At 42.9% G+C, this 21,033-nt stretch overlaps 1 protein-coding gene across 1 annotated transcript in view; it reads left to right on the top strand.

The window, feature by feature from the left end:
- LOC310872194 (palmitoyltransferase ZDHHC8B-like) overlaps window positions 1–18,950 on the top strand; it is a 95,854-nt gene extending 76,904 nt beyond the window's left edge. Inside the window, exons 3-11 of the mRNA XM_083783936.1 lie at window positions 1,787–1,944; window positions 7,246–7,418; window positions 9,023–9,125; window positions 9,372–9,463; window positions 9,871–10,003; window positions 11,010–11,115; window positions 13,720–13,826; window positions 14,148–15,232; window positions 15,885–18,950. Coding sequence (XP_083640062.1) covers window positions 1,787–1,944; window positions 7,246–7,418; window positions 9,023–9,125; window positions 9,372–9,463; window positions 9,871–10,003; window positions 11,010–11,115; window positions 13,720–13,826; window positions 14,148–15,232; window positions 15,885–16,017 — 2,090 coding nt within the window. The 3' untranslated portion in view covers window positions 16,018–18,950. The remainder of the gene's footprint in view (window positions 1–1,786; window positions 1,945–7,245; window positions 7,419–9,022; window positions 9,126–9,371; window positions 9,464–9,870; window positions 10,004–11,009; window positions 11,116–13,719; window positions 13,827–14,147; window positions 15,233–15,884) is intronic.
- Window positions 18,951–21,033: the final 2,083 nt, after the last annotated feature.

The following is a 21,033-nucleotide window of genomic DNA, read 5'->3' as shown; positions in this document are numbered from 1 at the left end:
TGTCCTTGGGTCTCAACAGAACAACACGGCCCTCACTGTGTCGTGGTGCTGCGTGCAAACGTCCACAAAGAACTAGGGTAGCGACATGGAAAGGCGTGGGAAAGTCATTATTCTCATCAGTCATACATGAGGATATTTTGCTATGGCAAGATTCTCCACTTTTTAGTTCATATTTATTCTCGTTTAACTTTTAGCCTCTGGTAGTGCCTCCTCCGATACACATGGAGTTGCCAGTACCAGTCCGTCTTTTCACAGGGAGATTTCTTTGTTTTTACACACTATTTTGTCCAAATGACTGAATGTCAGTCTCCAGATGTTCTTCAGAGTATGTATGACACTGATTTATTATGACACTAGTATGGCACATTAGGAGCCCACTAGGACAGCGGTTCTCTGATTTTTCTTTATGGGTGCTAGCCCCTCCTATGCCCAGCTTTGTGTGTTTGTGTGTAGCGATGATTTGATTGGCCCCATAGTGATGATTTGATTGGCTGAGCACCCCATAGCGATGATTTGATTGGCTGAGCAATGTATGTATTGTATTGAGGATAAAAAGTGAAGACAGAAAATTGAGGACGCCACAAGTGATTAGCCGGATTGGACTTGAGAATAAAAATCACACCTGTGTGAAGTGAGGGGCGCTCTTATCAGTTCCACTATGCTCATGTGTTTTTTTTTTTCATATTACAAGATACATTCATTGAAATCCTCTTGCATTATCGCTAGGCTGAGAGAAAAGGTCCCACTTATCCCACTTTTTCTAGAACTTATCCTCTTGTAGACTTGTAGTCTAAGTATGAATGTTACTTTTCCACAACATACAGTTCCTCAGTAATGTCCATCCAATGTTCTTTCGTTGGTGGGTCCTGTTGGTACCAGCGTCGTGTGATCGCTTTCTTACTTGTTGCTAAGAGGATCTTGATTAAATATTTATCATGTATTAGAAACTCTTCAGGGATATTTCCCAGCAATAAAAAGGAACAAGTCTGAGCTCTGAGGTATCTTAAAACACAGAATGGTCTCCAAGGTGGAGTGGATATTATATATAATTCTAAAAAGACTAAGAAATATCTTTATCAGAGCCAGAGAAGACCTTCCCAGACTTCTATCTTGCTGGTAATATTCTCAGTGTGTGTAATGAGTATGTGTACCTTATTTCAGATGACCTCTCTGATGACAGTGACATTTTTAGACGACGTCTGTACCAAAAACTTCTCCCTGTGAAAAAAGGGACTGGTACTGGCAACTCCATGTGTAACGGAGGAGGCACTACCATAGGCTAAGAGTTAAACGAGAATGAATATGTGTGGTGAATCTTGCCGTAGCAAAATATCCTCATAACCCTGAGGGGTCCATTTGGTTCCAGGGGCCTATGCTGTGGTGGGAGAGTTTCTTGTGACTCAATGGGTTCACTTTCACCATGTCAATAATAGTTTGTATCACACGTTTTTGGATTAAGATATTCACCTTGCTTAATAGTAAACCCCTGTCAGCCCCTTAGTTAAAATTAGACTAGATTATGTATACAATTTCCATTTAACTGAGTGTTGCTCTTTGCATAAACAGCTAACAGTAGGGGCTAGCTTAATTTAATGCGGTTCCCTGTTGTTCCTCTCTCATATAGTTATAAATCACAACTCTGTGTGTGTGTGTTTGAGTAAGAGATGGAGTGAAAGTGCATGTGCCTCACTCACTTTGTTTGCTCATATTGGGGTCTAGTCTTGGTCTAGTCTTATCTGTAGGCGTCCACACCACAACGTTGTCTTTCTGTGTGTCCCCTCCACAGCGGACGAGGACGAAGACAAGGATGATGACTTCCGGGCACCACTTTACAAGAACGTGGATATCAAAGGCATCCAGGTCCGGATGAAGTGGTGCGCCACCTGTCACTTCTACAGGCCACCTCGATGCTCACACTGCAGTGTCTGTGACAACTGTGTGGAGGTGAGAATAGGACATTCACACCGTGCCCAATCTGGGAACCCGTCGGTGGAAAAAAAGCAAAAACAGCACCCTGTGCTGTGTGTTTCCTTTGCATTTGGGGGCGGGCCCAAAAAGAGATTCTATATAAAGAGAGGACACTCCCATTAACCCATTCTGACCTGAGATCAGATTCATACGAGGTTTCCACTGGGGACACACTGGTCTGATTAACCCATTCTGACCTGAGATCAGATTCTAAAAATGTCAGTCGTTCTTCGATTCTTCAAAAATAGCAAGCTCGTATCGCGCCACTCGGTGGCGCGATATGAGCTTGTAGATCTGCTATTTTTCAATAGCTAAAGCACGACATGATGCCAACACCAAAATGGGTGCCCGGTCAGAATGGGTTAAGTCCTATAGTAACAAACAGCGCCCAGTGCCTCCGCCATATTGGAGCGATGACGCAACTTCCGCTTGCTTTAAAAAACATTAAAAAAGTCATGCTGTACAAACAAAAAACGTATTTTCATCCTATTCTACTCTCAAATATTGATTTACTAATTTATTCATATTTATGAATGGATCAAAGCAGAAATTAGTAACATATTCATTCAGAATGTCAGGGTGTTTGTGTGTGCATGCATGTATGAACGTACGTGCACGACCATGCATGTTTATGTGCATGTTTGAGGTGTTGCATAGACAAAGGGTTCCGCCATCTTGGAGTGATGGCGGCAGCGCTACCGCTGCGCCATCTAGTGGTGATTCCAAATATTTAAGGACTGTCTCTTTATATAGAATCTCTTTGGCGTGCCTCAATAGAATGTGTATAATAGGATGTTGCCCGTTTGGCCCGCCCTCAGCCCTCCACATCCTGTGGTGCGCCTGTGTTTTCAACAACAATGTACTGTATATACGCGCTCTGATAGATTCGGTAGCGGAGCTCAGAATCTGTTCTTAAAGGTTTTATGACATTCATTTTCATTTATTTTTATTTTTATTTTTTATTTTAGGTTTTATGACCTCAATTACACCCAAAAAACCTGAACTTTGAACATTCAGTGGATTTTCTGTGGTCTGAAGTTTTCTTTGGGGTTTGGAAGCCTTTTGAGCTACAATGAAAACAGGCAACACAGTGAAAACAGTTACATCTGCTGGCAAATCCCATTGACATATATGGGATTTGCAGGGTCTTACATCACTTACTGCCGGCAAATCAGAGCACCTGTTTGAGCCAGAAAACCCCAGATCACAGAAAATCTACTGAATGTTAAAAGTTCATGTTTTTTGGGTGCAATTGAGATTAGAAAACCTAAAAAAAATAAGAACAATTCCAAAACCTTTTTTTAAATGTCATAATCCCTTTAATAGATTACACCGCCTAATATAAGGAACAATATGAACACAACCAGTGTGGTCAACAGGAGGCTCGGATATGGTCAGTGGATTACAAGCTTTTGTGGATCAGAGCACACAAAAGAAAAATACCATGTATGTATGCATGTATGCATGTATGCATGTATGTATGTATGTATGTATGTATGTATGTATGTATGTATGTATGTATGTATGCATGTATGTATGTATGTATGTATACGTACGTATGTATGTACGTACGTACGTAATTATGTATGTATGTATGTACGTACTGTATTATTTTAAAAATAATAAAAAAATCGGTTAGGGTTAGTTAGGCCCTGGCCAACAGGTTGAGAACGATATAATAATGTCTTTGATAGAGAAATCCTTTTGGACGTCTTGACGTAAAGCACAATCTTATGTTAAAGATACAAAATGGGGTCCCGGTGTAAAGCCACTCTAAATTACTACTAAATACACATAGTAATAATTCACAGCTGCATTTTATACTGAGGCACACAAATAATTACACATTATTATTATTACGCACTATTTCAAACAAAAACTCACATTAACACGGAGGGTGCGTTCGGAAATAGCACACTGAGCGTAGCCTGGTTAATAAACCAGACTAATATCGCACGGACCGCGGGATATTAGTCTGGGGAGGCTCAGCTTGGATTTCATTTCCAGGGGATCGGGTTGAAACATTTTCTCTTTGGCGCAATTGGTCAGAGCTACTGTCAGTCAAAGGTCTCAAGCATTGAAAGTCACTGTACCAAAGCCCGCCCATATTGCATACCGTGTCCCGATTGGCCGCCCCATTTCTCTGGTGTAGGAAATGGGCGTACAATTGAGCCTCTCCAGACCGAAATCCGCCGGCAGGCAATTTATTTTTGCCAACGGCTGATTCGGTCTGGTTTATTAACCAGGCTACACTGAGCGCACTGTGCAATGCAAACTAATAGGCGAGTGTGCTCTGGTGCGGTATTTCCAAATGCGCCCTTAGTATGCATCCCTTGTCTATAAGGCATGCATTATAAACATACTTTATAATCTGCTTACTATATAATTATAGTAAGTACCGATGTTCGGATCGAGTCAACCCTAGTTATGATAACTCATAAATAGCCTCATAATGCTTTAGAACAATAATCATAACACATTATATATATTTTTTAATATATTTTGTAACCCATTTTTCACCCCTGTGTCAATCATCTAATGTGATCCTGGGCTCTACACACCCTCCACCAACCTAGTCCCCATATATGGGGGACAAGGGGAGACCAACCTAGTCCCCATATATGGGGGACAAGGGGAGAGCAACCTAGTCCCCATATATGGGGGACAAGGGGAGAGCAACGGACTTGAACTCATGCTTCCTTCATGCCTGAGTGTCTCCTTTACACCTGACAGGGGGGAGTTTCCCTGGTTGGACGTAGCGCGTGGAAGGAACACCTTATTCCAACCAGTTCCTTTCCCCTCCATCAGGCGCCCCGGCTGGCCAGGGGGAGGCAGTTTAATAACCAGGATTATTGCATGTTTTTTGTGAGGGTACCTACCCTAGGGGACACGGGGAGAACATGCAAACTCCACACAGAAAGGCCCTTTCGCCAACCCCGCCTTCGGGTATGGGCACTGATGACGCGGAGGAGGAAACACGCCGCCAGCACCCACAGCGTCCCGAGCGGGAATCGAACCCAGGACCTTCTAGCTGTGAGGCGACAGCACTACCAACTGTGCCACCGTGCCCCCCATAAAACATTATAAAGCATTATAAAACAATTGACTTTGTTAGGTTTGGCTTACCCCAAATAATCAGATTTTGGAAAGCAGATAATGGTGTTTACCATTTCAATAACCAGTGTATTACCTTACAGGATTGGTGTTTCAACTGTAAACACTCGCAAAGGGATAGTGTTTTAACACTGCGCTAAGGAGTAGTGACTAATTGGTCCTCTGGAGACGGCCATACACCCAATGGCCATATACAAAATACCAGACGCCATGTGGATTTCACTTACAGATACAGTCTTTAAGACATTATTATTGATCATCACATCACACGTGATCCTTGTTATGGTTACCATGACCACTGATGGTATCTAATTAACACTGCACCAGGTGATTTCATTAATTAACACATCTTAAACCACAGCGGTGGAAACTAATTAATGGGTGTACTGTTTGGCTGGAATGGAAACAAGTGCATACAGTATGTGCTCTGTGACACATGACTGCACACCCCTGAGACTCGATATTAGTTTCCCCTATTTGGTTTGAAGCTGTTCTTTCCAGCTGGGCTGCTGTCCTTGAAGCTGCCTAAGAGCTTTCATGTACAGTACACAACATCTCAGTATATGAAAGGGGTCATACACTAGTATGGCTTTGAACTAACCATCAGGTAGTGTAGCGGTACTCCAATCTATAGTAAGTTACGTAGAGGTGCAATAACGTCTGCTTATGGTAGGTAGTAGATACGGTAAAAAGTAGGCATGTAACGATATATCGATATATATCGATATTGATCCCGACGATATTAATCGATTTATTGAAATAAAATAAATTATTTTCTTAGGGGGGCTAGTGAATTATGGTGTGTGATGTGAAATGTGAGCTTTAGTCATATTCCATCATATCCAAGTGCTTTTGGAGTCAACATTTTGTTTGCCAATATGTATACATAGATGTAACAGCAGAAAGTATACATGTCTAAACGAAAAATAGAAAAGACTAATATTTCAGCCATTATAATTCTACACCCCATCGCTGGACCTCATTATGCACTGTCTCCCTCTCCTTCTGTCCTTTTCTACCGCTGTCTTCCCTGTCTTCTTCCAAATGCCCGTCCCTGTCTTCTTCTGTCTCCCCGTCCAGCTTGCTCTCCGAGTCTCCTTCCCTCCCTCCTCTTCCATTCTGCATCGTCCCTACCACCTCTTTGCCCTCCGTCCCTAGCCTGGTTAATAAACCAGACTAATATCGCACGGATCCGCGGGATATTAGTCTGGGGAGGCTCAGCTTGGATTTCATTTCCAGGGAAACATTTTCTCTTTGACGCAATTGGTCAGAGCTACTGTCAGTCAAAGGTCTCAAGCATTGAACGTCACTGTACCAAAGCCCGCCCATATTGCATACCGTGTCCCTATTGGGCGCACACGTTCTCGTGTGTAGAAAATGGGCGTACAATTGAGCCTCTCCAGACCGAAATCCGCCGGTAGGCAATTTTTTTTTGCCAACGGCTGATTCGGTCTGGTTTATTAACCAGGCTACTCCGTCCCACCCTATTAACCTCCTTGTCTGCTTTCCTCCCTCCATTTTTGTTAGTTTAAGTTAACCCATTTTGACCTTGAGGACCTTATAGCTTTTAACCACTTTAACCATCTGTTGAAAAATAGCAGATCTACAATATAGCACTGAACGGCGCGCTACAAGCGTCTAGATCTGTTATTTTGGGGAAAGTCGTGAAAACGAGTGCAAATCTTTGAATATATATTATTTTACAGCGAACGTTTTTTTTTTTTTTAAGATATTTTTTTTTTGCGGCTTACGCCTTTTATTGATTTTTGAAGGGACAGACAGTAGGCTGACAGGAAACGGGAGAGAGATGGGGGGATGACATGCAGTAAAGGCCGTGTCGGGTCCGGGAGTCGAACCCGCGGCACACTGCGACTGGATTACCAGTCCGGTGCCCAGACCGTTACGCTACGGCCTGGGCCACAGCGAACGTTTTTAACTCAAATCTTTGCTTCTGGGGGTCCCTGAAACAATATATTTTCAGATGGGGGTCGACCGTTGACGGCCATTTACAATATAATGTTTGGGGTCATTGACGTGAAATAGCTTGAGAACCACTGACATAGAAAACTGTTGTGATTTTCGAAGACATTTTGTAGAACCTGGTCCTCAGGTCTTAATGGGTTGAGTATAATGACCTTGATCTGTCCATCTGTCCCCGTGCAGGACTTCGACCACCACTGTCCCTGGGTGAACAACTGCATCGGCAGGAGGAACTACCGCTACTTCTTCCTCTTCCTGCTGTCCCTGAGCATCCACATGGTGGGTGTGTTCTCCTTTGGCCTCCTCTTCGTCCTCCACCACCGGGAGCGGCTGGCCGCCTTGCACACCACCGTCACGTATCCTTCCAGACACTGTTGATTCCGTTGACGAAAAATGTTCGTCGACTACCTTTTTTCACTGACGACAACTAAATAAAAACTAAGCCACGATGACTAAAACTATGACTATTATATACTGAGAATTTTGTCAACAAATAAAATCTAGACCAAAATGTTAGGGAGGGACTAGTGGAGGCTATTTTAAGCATGCAACCAAGTGTAAAATCAGGCATTACGATGCCATCAAGGCATGGACAAAATACATTTTAGTCGACAAAATCAACTGTAGATTTAGTGGAGTAAAATGTTATGATATCATTTTTGTTTTGATTGTATTGCTGTATTGTTGTATTGTTCTTTCTGCTTTGGCAATGTAAACGTATGTTTTCTCATGCCAATAAAGCCCTTTGAATTGAATTGAATTGATATTAAGTCGACTTGACTAAATGCTAAACTAAACTAAACTAAACACTAAAACACATAAAATAAAATAAAACACTAAAACACATAAAATATGACTAAAATAAATGGAATTTTATTCAAAATGTGCGGTCAGAATTACCAATACTTCCACCACCTGCAGATCTAGCTAATGCTTGTGATTCCTCCTGTTTAAATTGTGTTTCTTGATTCATTTAGGTTGAGACAGACTGTGACTAAGGAAAAGATGGCTCTGTTTTTCCTTTGTTTTGCCATGCAATGGGTACCCAGATTGGGTTGAAGTAAACAAGTCGAACTAGACACTTTGCTAGAGGTGGTTGTGTCAGCGTCATATTAATATTAATCAAACTCGATACAATTTTAAGCTTTAACGTGACCTATCACCCAGTAAAGGTGCCTGCTGAGTCCGACTGTATGATATTGGCCGCGTCTACAGCTGTTGCTAACACTCAAAATCACTTAACACCAGGAGGGCAGTGGCAGTCAAGGTTATGTCCTCAAGTACACTTTAACATGTGCACAACAATGCATGTCAATCATTTATGGAGGCAAAATAGCAGGAAAGGGGGAGCAATTAAATATTTTACTGACACCGTTAGAAAAAAAATCTAAATTGGGCCAAATGAGCGCATTCCAGAGCCCTGTCTCTGCCAAACATATACGCTAATGAGAAACCATGTAGAAGATTACCAACGTCTGAATAGCAGAGGGCTTCAGCTCTGTACAACATGGATATGAACTGCCCCTTGGGCATGTTTTATTTCTTTGCCTAGTCAGACATACATGTTCATGTATAATGTCCGGGTAGCTCAGGCGGTAGGAGCTCTCGCCTTTGGACCACAACTTCATGGGTTCGATCCCGGGCACCGCCGACTCAGCGAATGAGCAGCACGGCTTGGTGCAGCAAGTCTCGCGGGAAGTACTGGGAGCTGATGGTAGGTGTGGCGCTCCACCTCAGCAATCCATCTCCCCGGGGTCTAGCGCATTGTAACGGGGATATACTTCTGTGTGTTACCGGCGGATACCGACAATAAGCCACCCCCGACCTAGTCCCCGACCTACTTCATGCTTGATTGAGAAGTGTTTTTGGTAAATGAACCAGGTTGACTCTGTCATGGGGAGTAAACCAAAGACGTACAATACATGTTGTTCTAGTTTTCCTTAACCCTGCATGTGTCCAGTCTGGTTGTGATGTGTATAGCAGGGCTGTTTATTATCCCAGTCATGGGCCTGACAGGCTTTCATATGGTGCTGGTGACCAGAGGTCGCACCACAAACGAACAGGTGAGACGTTTGGAAGCTTGGAGGACAGCTGTTAAATCCTGTACTGCTTCAGACGAAGTGCACTGGTTATATTAAGCAACACGCATGGATGCACACAAATGCGGTTGTCTCTATGCACGCACGCACACACACACACACACACACACACACACACCACCTTCAACCATACACTATGTTCTGTGTGTGTATGCGATGTCCTTGCGTATCTTTTCCCTACAATGCTAAAGGAGTGTCTTTATTTCTCAGGTGACAGGAAAGTTCCGTGGAGGAGTGAATCCCTTCACCAGGGGTTGCTGTGGCAATGTGGAGTATGTCTTATGTAGTCCGCTGGCTCCAAGGTAAGACATCTCTTTGGAAAGGACGATGTCATTTTTCAATTTCTTCTTCTTTGTAATATGTCAGGTTTTTGCGGAATCCAACTCCAATTGACCATAATTCGAGACCATAATTGTCGAGTTGAAGTTGCATGTCTGAAGTGGGTGCATATATAACAGTGACGCTACTACAGGGGGGTTGTCCACATTTTTGTGTGAAAATGCTTCATCTGCAACACCATTTTATACAATATGTATAGTGGAAGCCCCTGCTTCATCTCTCCCTCAGTTAGGGGGTTCTTGGGCTGAAAAACATTTAAGAACCCTGGTGTGTATATAGGGTCTTGAAACACAAAGTATAAAGTTGGATTCCCAAGTAAAAACAAACGTAAAGAAATGGACATTGACGGAAATGAACTCCTCCTGTGCAGGTACACACTGGACCCCAGGAAGAAACCCTTAGTGAAAATCCAGCCTCCTTTTATCAGACCTGACCTCTCTGACAGACAGATCACCATCAAAGTCAGTGACAATGGGATCCATGGCACCATCGTTCGCTCTAAGGTGAGTAGCTCACATGTGGAGGTTTTTTACTGTAAGAACACTGTTTCCCAAAGTGGGGTGTGGGCCTGTGGGGACCCCAAGGGTCAGTGAGGGAATTGGGGCCATTGACGGAATCGGTTAATAATAGCATCACTTTAACCTGTTTTAACTTGGGCTAATTGAAAAATAGCTGATCTACAAGCTCACAATCTGCACTGTGAGCTAGTTGCTATTTTTTAATCTTTTGATCTTTTGAGAGTCAATAAAATATAACAGGAATATTTTGAGGAATTAAAATAAAGACCAATGAGGTTTATGGCAATAAAGCCCAGTTATCATTACATGGATGTAATTTACTATATCTATCCACTCCTGTACACTATTTTTAAAAGCAGAGAATATATCCACTTTTCTCAACATCTATGGGGAAAATGCCCACCCCAGTAGTGCCACATACCAAGAGCCACATACCATATGTCTTTACTGCAGCTAATACTGGTTTGGATCCAACCAAAGGCAATTTACTGCATACCCCCACCCCTCTATCCCACCTTTGCTGTTTCTCTAATTACTGTGTAGCCATCTGGAATAAAGCAATAAATTAATTAATAAATATTGGAAAATTGGGAGGGAAGATCAGTGTTCAATATGCTTTTTAGTGCTCTTTTGATGTTTTTTTCACGAGACACTCCCAACATACAGTATTTGCCAGTGATTGACTTTTCAAAATCCACGCTTTCTCTGGGACCTCCTGATATCTTAGAGAAAACTAGGGCAGCAGTCGCAGTAGCCCCTGAGAGGTAGACTCTCTGGGGGTACGGTAAGGTAGGTGTGTGTGTGTGTGTGTGTGTGTGTGTGTGTGTCTGTGTGTGTCTGTGTGACTGTGTGTGTGGCATATATGACTGACAGGTGATTACAGCTGAGGCTGGTGTGGGGAGTATGACCTCCGTGCCCTGCATGGACTAACACAATGCCTAATTTGTAACCTCCCCACTGCAACCTCTTCCCATGTCTCTTCCTCTTGCAGTCAAAGAGCAGTTTGGAAGGCCTGGACGATAAAGACACCCAGCCACCGCTGCCTCCCAAGGCTGACAGGTATAACCAGCTGAAAAGCCAGCTGACATCCAGTGAAGGTAAGGAGCAGAAATGGGAATAAGCTAACTAGCCCTCTGCCACCGTGCGTGCAGCCTTCACAGTCCTCCATCTAACTAGCCCTCTGCCACCGTGCGTGCAGCCTTCACAGTCCTCCATCTAACTAGCCCTCTGCCACCGTGCGTGCAGCCTTCACAGTCCTCCATCTAACTAGCCCTCTGCCACCGTGCGTGCAGCCTTTCACAGTCCTCCATCTAACTAGCCCTCTGCCACCGTGCGTGCAGCCTTCACAGTCCTCCATCTAACTAGCCCTCTGCCACCGTGCGTGCAGCCTTTCACAGTCCTCCATCTAACTAGCCCTCTGCCACCGTGCGTGCAGCCTTCACAGTCCTCCATCTAACTAGCCCTCTGCCACCGTGCGTGCAGCCTTCACAGTCCTCCATCCTTCACAGTCCTCCATCCCCCACTCATTCACTGTCACCCCCCCCCCCCCTGTACACATGCACAGACACACAGACACACCGTACAAACAGATAAACAGTCTACATACCAACTCCCTATTCTCTTTCTCTCTCTCTAACCCACACACATACATTACACACATGTTTACACACACACACGTCACATACAAGGTCCCTCTCATTTCTCCATCTGTCTTTCATCCCTCCTCATCCTATTTCCATCTTTGTCTCTCTCAAACACAGTGGACACATGACCATATGCATGCACGCACGCGCACACACACATGAGCACAACACTCCATCCCCTACCTCTTTCACGTAACAGGTCTGCACCAAACCTGGTCTGTCTCCAAATTCTCTTCTCCATCACTGTGTGCCAGTATGCGTGACGGAGCGTTAAATCTGTTGGATTTCCATCCTCCTGTCAGGGGCGATTTCTATGGGGAGGTCTATGGCCATCAACGATGGCCATAGACCTCAACAATGTGGGCTCTGTACATCGAATCAGCAACAGAGGAAATTAATTCCAATTGTCATGAATTAATGACTATTGCACTTCGATGTGGACCTTTGGCGGAGAGGAGAGTGACAGGAGAGGTATATGAACTAGGAATGGGTGTTAAATGCAGAATGAATGACTGGGCTATTGGATATCCCAGGGTGTCACTTGGTTGCTAGTGTGTTGAGTTTGACCACTAGTTCTCAGTTGTGTTTTCTTAGGACCCAAATACTTGTTATAATTATTTCTCCATGAAATGTGTGAATATTTTGCGAGACAGTTTTGGGTCAACTGGTTCGACTCCCGAGCCCGACGGCCTTTGTCACTCACGGCCTTTGTGTCACTCCCCATCTCTCTCCCCCTTTCCTGTCTAATTACTGTACCCTATCAATAAAGGCAAAAAAACTGCAAAAAATATCTTTAAGAAGAAAAGACCCACTGGTTGATAACGGCTGCAATCGACTGTTGCATTCGGTAGTGTGAAATGTGGATTGTGGATAGCATGTCCTATAGAAGTATAGAACCTATGATAGACCGGTCCATCCATAGTCTATAGTTCTATACTGTCATGGTGCATTATGTCAGGGAGGGAACGCAGTCTTTTCTTCTATGAAATACTACTGCTCTCTGGTGGCAGTGTACAGTACTGCAGTTGTTGAAATGCTAGCTGGGATACTTCACTGCTCAACAAACACTGTTTGCATTTCGTGATACTCTCTCCATATTAGCCACTATGAAACTTTGATTCAGGATTAGTTTATTGCCTTATTAAAACACTGTGCACATCAAGTACCTAACATTGCAACGATTCATCATGGTGTCATACATCATCTGGGCTGTGTACAGCCATTTTTGTGAGCTGTAAAAAATGTTTGAGCAGTGTGTTTTGTTCTCTGTCTCAGGATGAGTCTAATCTGCTGCTTGCCTTAGAATTAAATAGTCTACTGGAAATTTCACTTGCCCAATTGTGCTGACCTCATCACATTTGTCATGACAGCAAAGTGTTTTTTGTGCAAAACTAATGCTTGGAATGGATTCAGAATCATGAAAACACTCTAGTTTAACACATCACATGATACTTAAAGATTTATTTTTTGTTTTATACAGGATGTTAATGGTATGGCCACGTATTATGCTAATTACTCAAATTGCTCAACATGCAGCTTTTAGCAACCGAGCTTAATCTCATCTGCTAAGCCTATAGATGAGATTTGAATCATAAAAGTTTATACTAACCAACATTTCTGGGTCTAACATGGGACCTATAGTGGCTTTGTACTGCACCGTCTTCTCTGGAGTCCTGCCTCAGGGCGGACCAGAGGTAGAAAGATGTCATCGAAGGGACACATGCTTCAGTAGGCAGGAACTGGGGGTGGCAATGAAGGACCGGGAAGTCTGGCGTAGCATTGTGGAATCCATGATCTCGACCACGGTCGAAAAATGATGATGATGACTACACAGTCCTATGATTCTTCCCACTTACTGGTCCTTTAGCAAGAACAAAAACAAAAAACCTAGAATACCTGTACCAATACCTGAAAACAGCATTTCAAATACAACCATTGATATTATCTAGACCTGGAATTGTTACTAATTTCATCCTGTGACTGAGCATTAATTTGCCTCTCTCTTTCGCTTCCTCTGTCCCTTCCTTCCTTTGTCCCTCTTTTCTTTGTGTGTTCTAGAGAGTTCTCTATCAGGTAAAACCCACCCGTCCACCCCGGCCATGTACAAGTTCAGACCGTCGTTCGGTACCATGCCCAAAGTCCATTACCACGTAACTGGAGAGAAGGTATGCACAGTAGAAGAGCATCATATCCATCCCCCTCCCACCCCAGTCAGGACTGCATAGTTTTCCGTCTTAAATGTCTGTAAATCAGTGTAATAATATGTAATATACTCAGCTATGTCAGCTCACAGAATAATGGATTAACCAACCAGCCAAAATTTGAATGATAAAATAAATTGCAGTGTTATCAAGCTTGAATCAAAACTAGTGGAAACATGCAGTCTTCTTTCTCTACTTGCTCTAATGTGCATGGTTCTGTACAACACACAGCCATTTGAACGAGACATGTGTGTACAATGTCCTGTTGTGTTGTTTTCCTCTCAGATCGTGATGCCGGACGAGCGGAAGACATCGGCCATTTTGGAAGAGGGCGTCCGCGGTCACGATTATCGCTCGGAACCGAATCTGGACCTTCCCGACTACAGCAACGTTCCGCTCCACCGCACCTTCCAGTCCTCGCCTTTCCAGCTCGACTCTTACCCGATCAACTCCCGCTCGCTCAGCCTGAAGCAGAGCCACTGCCGGCTGGAGAAGGGCCACCTGTCAGCCTTACAGCCTGAGACGGTCACGTCCACCCCCTACAAGAGTGTGTTTGCCCCCAACACACTTTCCAACCGTAACGGCAGCCTGTCCTATGACAGTCTACTGAACCCCACCATCTCTCCAGCCACCGCCGCCGAGTGCATGGCCCACCCCAGCATGCCCTCCATGGGCTTCCACTCGCCCTATCTTCCCACCAAAATGTGCCACAGACGGGGGCCCGAGCTGCAGAGGCAGCAGCAGGTGCCTCCGACCTATAGCCCGGTAATGTCAGCCAGGGCGATGGGCAGGCAGTCGCCCCACCATAGGGACAGGGACCCTTCCCCGGTGCGCTACGACAACCTCTCCCAGACCATCATGGCTTCCATCCAGGAGAGGAAGGAGATGGAGGAGAGGGAGAAGATGCAGATGTTGCATGGCCGTTCACATGGCTACACCGGCCAGGACTCGGGTGTAGTGTTTGACAGCCCTGGGAGCTACGGCCTACCCCCTGGTGTCTGTTATGCCGACGGGCCCCGCGTTGGAGGCCCCCCCTTCTCCAGGGGCCCCACACCTCCAGCTTATGGAGGATCGAGGGACAATCTGATGGGGGCTGGGCTGGTAGGGTATGGCCAACGAACCCCTGTGCTGCGCCATGCGGGCTCGGCTCTGGGCCGAGCCCCCAGGACTTCCTCAAGCTCACTGCACACAGAGCACAGTAGCTCGAACAGCAGCCAGGGCAGGGCCATTCAGGGCCATGAGCCCTCCTACCGCTCCCCAGGCCACCAGCCTCACCACTCCCCCGCCATACCCCGATCCCCGTCCTACACCCACCAGAAACTCTCCTACATCCTCGACAGGACAGACGCGCCCCGCCCGGGGGGTCCCAGGTATGAATTGTGACATACCCCTCTGTCGGACTGCATGATAAGTATTGGGAAGAAGAGCGACTTGGGGGGGCATGCAATTCCAGCTCGAAACTCTGTTCCCGGTGGAGTGGAGCCGGGGATTTGTGGGCAACTAGTCTACTTTGGTTTAGTCCACATGTGGCATAGCCGTGTCCACAGTATACTGTAACCTACTTACAGTATGTGTACAGTATTTGTCAGACCATCATAACCATTCATTGTTAAGTTCTGTCTGGTATGATTTGTGAACTACTTTGTGTATTATAATTGAATTTAAACGTTTGCCTTCATAGAAAAATATTAAAACATTTGTACTGTTTTCTAAATCTGCTGTCAGAAAAATAAAGTTGCTTGACTACACTATTATTTTCCCTTGCATGCTTTTTCAACACACTCATCCAATGCACACCTCCAGACTTCATTAACAAATCACAGGCTTTTGGCATGTTTGTCTCATTTCATGAGTCCCCAGACTGTAGCTCTTCTGTTCTTAACTTACACCTGAATATGCATGTGACACTAACCAACCCACTAATACTATCTATAGTTTGACAAAATAGATCCCGTGCATGCAATATTATCTACACTTCTGGCTCTTTGTATTAATTCATTTTGTCTTTTCTTTCCCATTCAGAGAGACCATTAAAGTTAATGGGCAAATGGACTGTCACCCCAGTGCCCACGGCACCCCACTCAGCCCTGGTCGCCACAGTAATGTCAAGAAGGTCACTGGGGTAGGAGGCACCACCTACGAAATATCTGTGTGAGCAAGGAGGGGGGGTTGGGCAGGAAGCGGACACGGCAAAACCATCTTCAATGGCGAAAACAACCACAACCTCTACTGCAAAGAGAGACGAGATTCTCCTCTGTTATGTTTTTGTAAAGACTAGACATCTGCTAATCTGGGGGTGCACTGAGTTATTCCATTCAGTGGGACCTCTCTGCTTCTTGTGGGTCTGTCTAGACCTCTGACCTCTGACCTCTCTGCTTCTTGTGGGTCTGTCTAGCCAGTAGCCTGTGTGTATGTTTGTATTGCAGGGGATGGGATATCAATCGGAAGTGCTGAAGGTTGTATTTGTGTGTGGTGTGAGTGCTATTGTTTATACATTTGTGTGTCTTGTAATTCTTCTTCGTGGTGGACCATCCGACAGCGCATAAATGTTATTCCTATAGCCTCTTGGTTTCAGTCATCAAACCATCAGTTATTATCCAAAGTGTTTATCTGTCTCTCTCACATGTACACACACACACACACACACACACACACACACACTCACACAGTCACACACACACACAAGTACAAGTTTTTGGTAGCCGCCATATTTGGTGGCTACCGATAGTAGAAGAGATTGCACAGAATTGTGCAGGCCGTTTAGCTGTTTTCTCGGCATCCCAAGTTGTTGGAAGCCTCTTACAACCAACCATGTACATGTCCTAGGCTGCCAAAGATAAACAACAACCTATAGCCTAGCTCTGTGATGGTCTGGAGGAGTGACTGGTATTTAATGACTTTGGTCATAAAGGCTTCTTCTAAGCTAGAATCAAAGGTGCAGGACACTTCAAGAATGGAAACGGATCTGTTCCTTTCATTGACAACAACATCTGGTTTATTAGCAGAGTGATGTGGAAACATTTCAGGATTTTCAGTTGAAACATGGAAGGTTTGACAGAAGAATGTTTGTACATTCTCAGACAGTGTAAAACTATTCAGGAAATGTTAAGTTTGGTGGGGAGGATCTGTAAAAGGTCATTAAATGTCCTCATTGAGAGCAGTGTTCCTTAGAAATGAATGTGAAACAGAGTGGTCAGCATGGGGATGGGAACAGAGTGGTCAGCATGGGGATGGGAACAGAGTGGTCAGCATGGGGATGGGAACAGAGTGGTCAGCATGGGGAAGACAAGCAAGTTTCCCCTGGAGTTTAAGTCCAGTCCAGTGTGGTTGTTGCCGATGTTGGAACATATCGTTGCAGTCCGGAGGAAACCTCATTAACTCCATTTTTTTAAGGATTTTGATTCTTTTTCCCATAAATCAGCGCTATTGAACATCCTTTACGTGTTTAGAAAATATTGAACCAATGGAAAGTAGTAAAAAACACATTGGACAAAAAAACCTCTTAACTCCATTGGACCATCAAACTGTCTGCTAAAACAGCTAACTCCTCCACCTCTCTCCTTCTCATGCAAGTAATTGACAACATCTAATGTCACAATACCAACTTTGAGGCAGTATTGCATCGTTTAAAAAAATATATGGTTTTATTCATTTCCTTAAAAATGTATATTTTGGAGTTATGAGGTTTCCAACGGACAGCAGAGATATCCAACCGGGTCCGCCGGGTGGATCTCTCACACACACACACACACACACACACACACACACACACACACAACATAACAAGAGACTAAAGAATGATGAATGCATTGATCTCTATCAGTGTTGTACGATATCCACAGACGATGTTCTTTCCACATGTCCAAGTGAGTTGACCTTGAGAAGTGGAGGTTCTTCACATGATATTGTATATTTCCAGGTGCATCAGAGACGGTCACCACCAGACTGAACATGCAACAGCAGAATGAACAGAAGAAATACTAGTTGTTGCTGTAGTGTACATTAAAGGAAACTCCAGTGGTTCAGTTCACAATTGACTGAGAAATGCTTGGGGAATTTAACATACGAGTATTCTAATAAAACAGGGCTACACTTTTAACAAAACTATGAGTACAGACATTATTTAGTAAGTTTACATTATTTTACTCACATGAACCTTATTAGAAGTTGTAGTTTACAGTATAACTAATCAAAAGGACTACTGGTTCATATGACAAGAATGTACTGTGAGAGACACCAGAGTATAGAGTGGTTGTCACACGTTATGAGTGAGATGCCTGCATAATGAAGGCGCCATTGATACATTATCACCTCTTCCTCTATGAAAAGATCTAAGAAAATGTTTAAATACAAGTTAATAGGGGGATGAAATTACGGTATAAAATGTTTAACGGCAAACATTAAGGAGGAAAAAGTGATAACTTGACATTGTTTACTAACATGATGGCATGTGCATCAGGGCTGTTGGAAACCACTAGACTCAAGGATTTTCAGTCAAGGAGTGTGCTTTTCTAAGAATATTTGTCGTCCCATTGTCTCCCTACAGAAGTTGCAGTGTAATTGAGTTTAATTTAGGTCAGTTCAGTGTTACCCAGACAAGTGCTGAGAAGTTATACTCTGAATATGTTATATATTCTGATTACATATAATCTGAATACCTCATTAAAATGTCTGTCTCCTGAAACACAGAACTGATCCAGCGTTAAATACCAAAATATATACACTGTTATGAGATGTGTTGACTTTATGTTCATATCAGAAATGAAAGGATATAGAAAAATAAGTCACTGTCTGTTGTATAATGAAGTAAAACTGCCCATTTGTTCTTTTGTATTTTTTCCTTTTTTATACCCAAACCATGTTTGATACATCTTTTTTTTATATAGATACTCAAGCTTGGAATGGATGTTGTTGTTTTTTTTTTTTTTTTTTTCAGTTTGCTTTTGTTAATTTATATCTTTAATGAATAAATGAGTTTAATGGGTCATAGATAAATGCAATCATTTAAAGCTTGTATATTCTCGTGTATAAATGAATAAATGTATGTATTATTAAGAATATTGGAAGCAGTATTGGGGTAAAATAAAAGCTAAACTTATGCTGCCTTGAGATTTCAGTGCCAAAAAGTGGCTTCTGAAAATCAATCTTTCACATAATCTCCTGGCAGAGAGGGACTCTCGAGTGGCCCTTGCTGGGGTCATAATAGGCATTGTGACACCATCACAATGTCATCTAGCATCTCTATTCTGGGGGAGATGATATCCAATCTACAAGTTCAATTGCAATGTATTGTGAACTCGTAGATTAGCTATTTTCGCAGATGATATTTGGTGTAATGGAAAAAAGGAGGAGATTAAGTAGAGCCCATTGGGTACCCTAACAAAGTACCTTTATTCTTTATATGGGTTAGTGGTTATCATTGAAGTACCTTTATTCTTTATATGGGTTGGTGGTTATCATTGAAACAGCTGTCTGGCACAGCAAATGGATCATATTACACACCACGCAGATGGTAGGAGATGGGGCTTTCTTAGGTGTTTACTGAAGAAGTTATAGTTTCATAAGTACATTATATTTGTTCATTAAAAGTTGCTGATTAAATCTAGCTATCTAATGAAAGTTGTTAACGTGTTTTGCCTCTTCCTTTTTTGTTATCACAGCCGGGCTAGAAAGGCCGGGAGCAGGTATTGTTTTCCACCCTGTCTGTGTCTTTTTTTGTGAGCAGCTAATTTCCAACACCTTTGAAACTTTGCATGCACAGTTGCACACTCCAAGTAGGCCAAGGAAGAACCTCTAACCCAAATCATTCAAATCAGCCTCATAATGTGTCCTAGAACTCTTGAACTGTAGGTCGTACAAGCAAAACTTACTTGGGTCATGACACTACTCAGTATTCAGTACTCACAGGTATGCCTTTACAGTAAATATGAATATTTCTTCTGCATGATTTGACTTTTTATCGTCAATGTTTTTCATGGTTTATCATTTCATTTCATCATTATTGTTTTCATCATTTCACATTGAATACTTCTATCTGCTCATTTCAAAAGGCCTATTCATACTGTGAAAGTGTGCAAATCTTGAACATAATGTTTTAAAGCAAACACAACTTTGGTTCAACACTGTTGTGGTAAATGTTCTCTATAAATAAAGTTAATTGGATGAGAAATGACTAATACTACTACTAGCCTACTACTAATAATTATCTTGTAGATCAAATTAGGTTGACTGTAGGCAAATTTTCTCCTCAATTCTCTGTTGAAGCCATTTATTTGTCAAAATCACAAGGGACTGTCAGAGCCAGGACTTGAACCTCTGACATTGTGCCTACAAGGCAGTCACTCTATCCATTTGCCCTGCAACAATGTCAACATTAAGACGAATATGGTCCCTGATAAGTATTTAAACATGTTGGCAACATAAAATTATTGTCAGGCTGGGGAATCTGTCATAGGTATTAAATGACCGAAAAGCCAGAGGCTTGTTTCCATTGTGGTTCAAATTCAAACATCTAAACAACAGCACAACAAACAGAAATCTCCTGTTATTTTTAAATTATTTGTATCAATGTTGTTACTCAAAGGAAAAGGAACACTGTGTTGTGGCTAGGGCTGACCTCGATTAGTCGAATAGTCGACTAATCGATCGGAACGGGTCTCAGTCGACTGACCACCTCATAGTCGACTAAAAAAAAAAAAAAAAAAAAAGATTTTTTTTTTTTTTTTTTTTTTTTTGCCCCAAAAAATTGTATATAAAAATACAATATTTACAAAAATATACAAAAATATTGTATTATTCCACTAGGTCTGTGGGGGACATAAACACATTTGAACATTCTGACTGTTCAAATCTCCAATGTGCATCTGGAGTGTGTCTGCCTGTGTGGCAATGTGCCACTGCCTGTGACTTGAATCGCACAGTGTGCTGGCCTGATAGACTCCAGAATCTCAATCTCACCTGCTGTGCTCAATCTGGCTAATGACAAGCCTCTCAGTTGTTAAAAAGAAAGATTTGAACAGTCAGAATGTTCAAATGTGTTTATGTCCCCCACAGACCTAGTGGAATAATACAATATTTTTGTATATTTTTGTAAATATTGTATTTTTATATACAATTTTCTTGGGGCAAAAAAAAAAAAAAAAAAAAAAAAAAAGTTTTTTTTTTTTTTTTT

This window comes from Protomyctophum parallelum, assembly GCF_964188405.1.
Source record: "Protomyctophum parallelum genome assembly, chromosome: 15".
NCBI lineage: Eukaryota > Metazoa > Chordata > Actinopteri > Myctophiformes > Myctophidae > Protomyctophum > Protomyctophum parallelum.
Note: the sequence above shows the minus strand (reverse complement) of the source record. Positions and strands in the feature narration are given on the sequence as shown.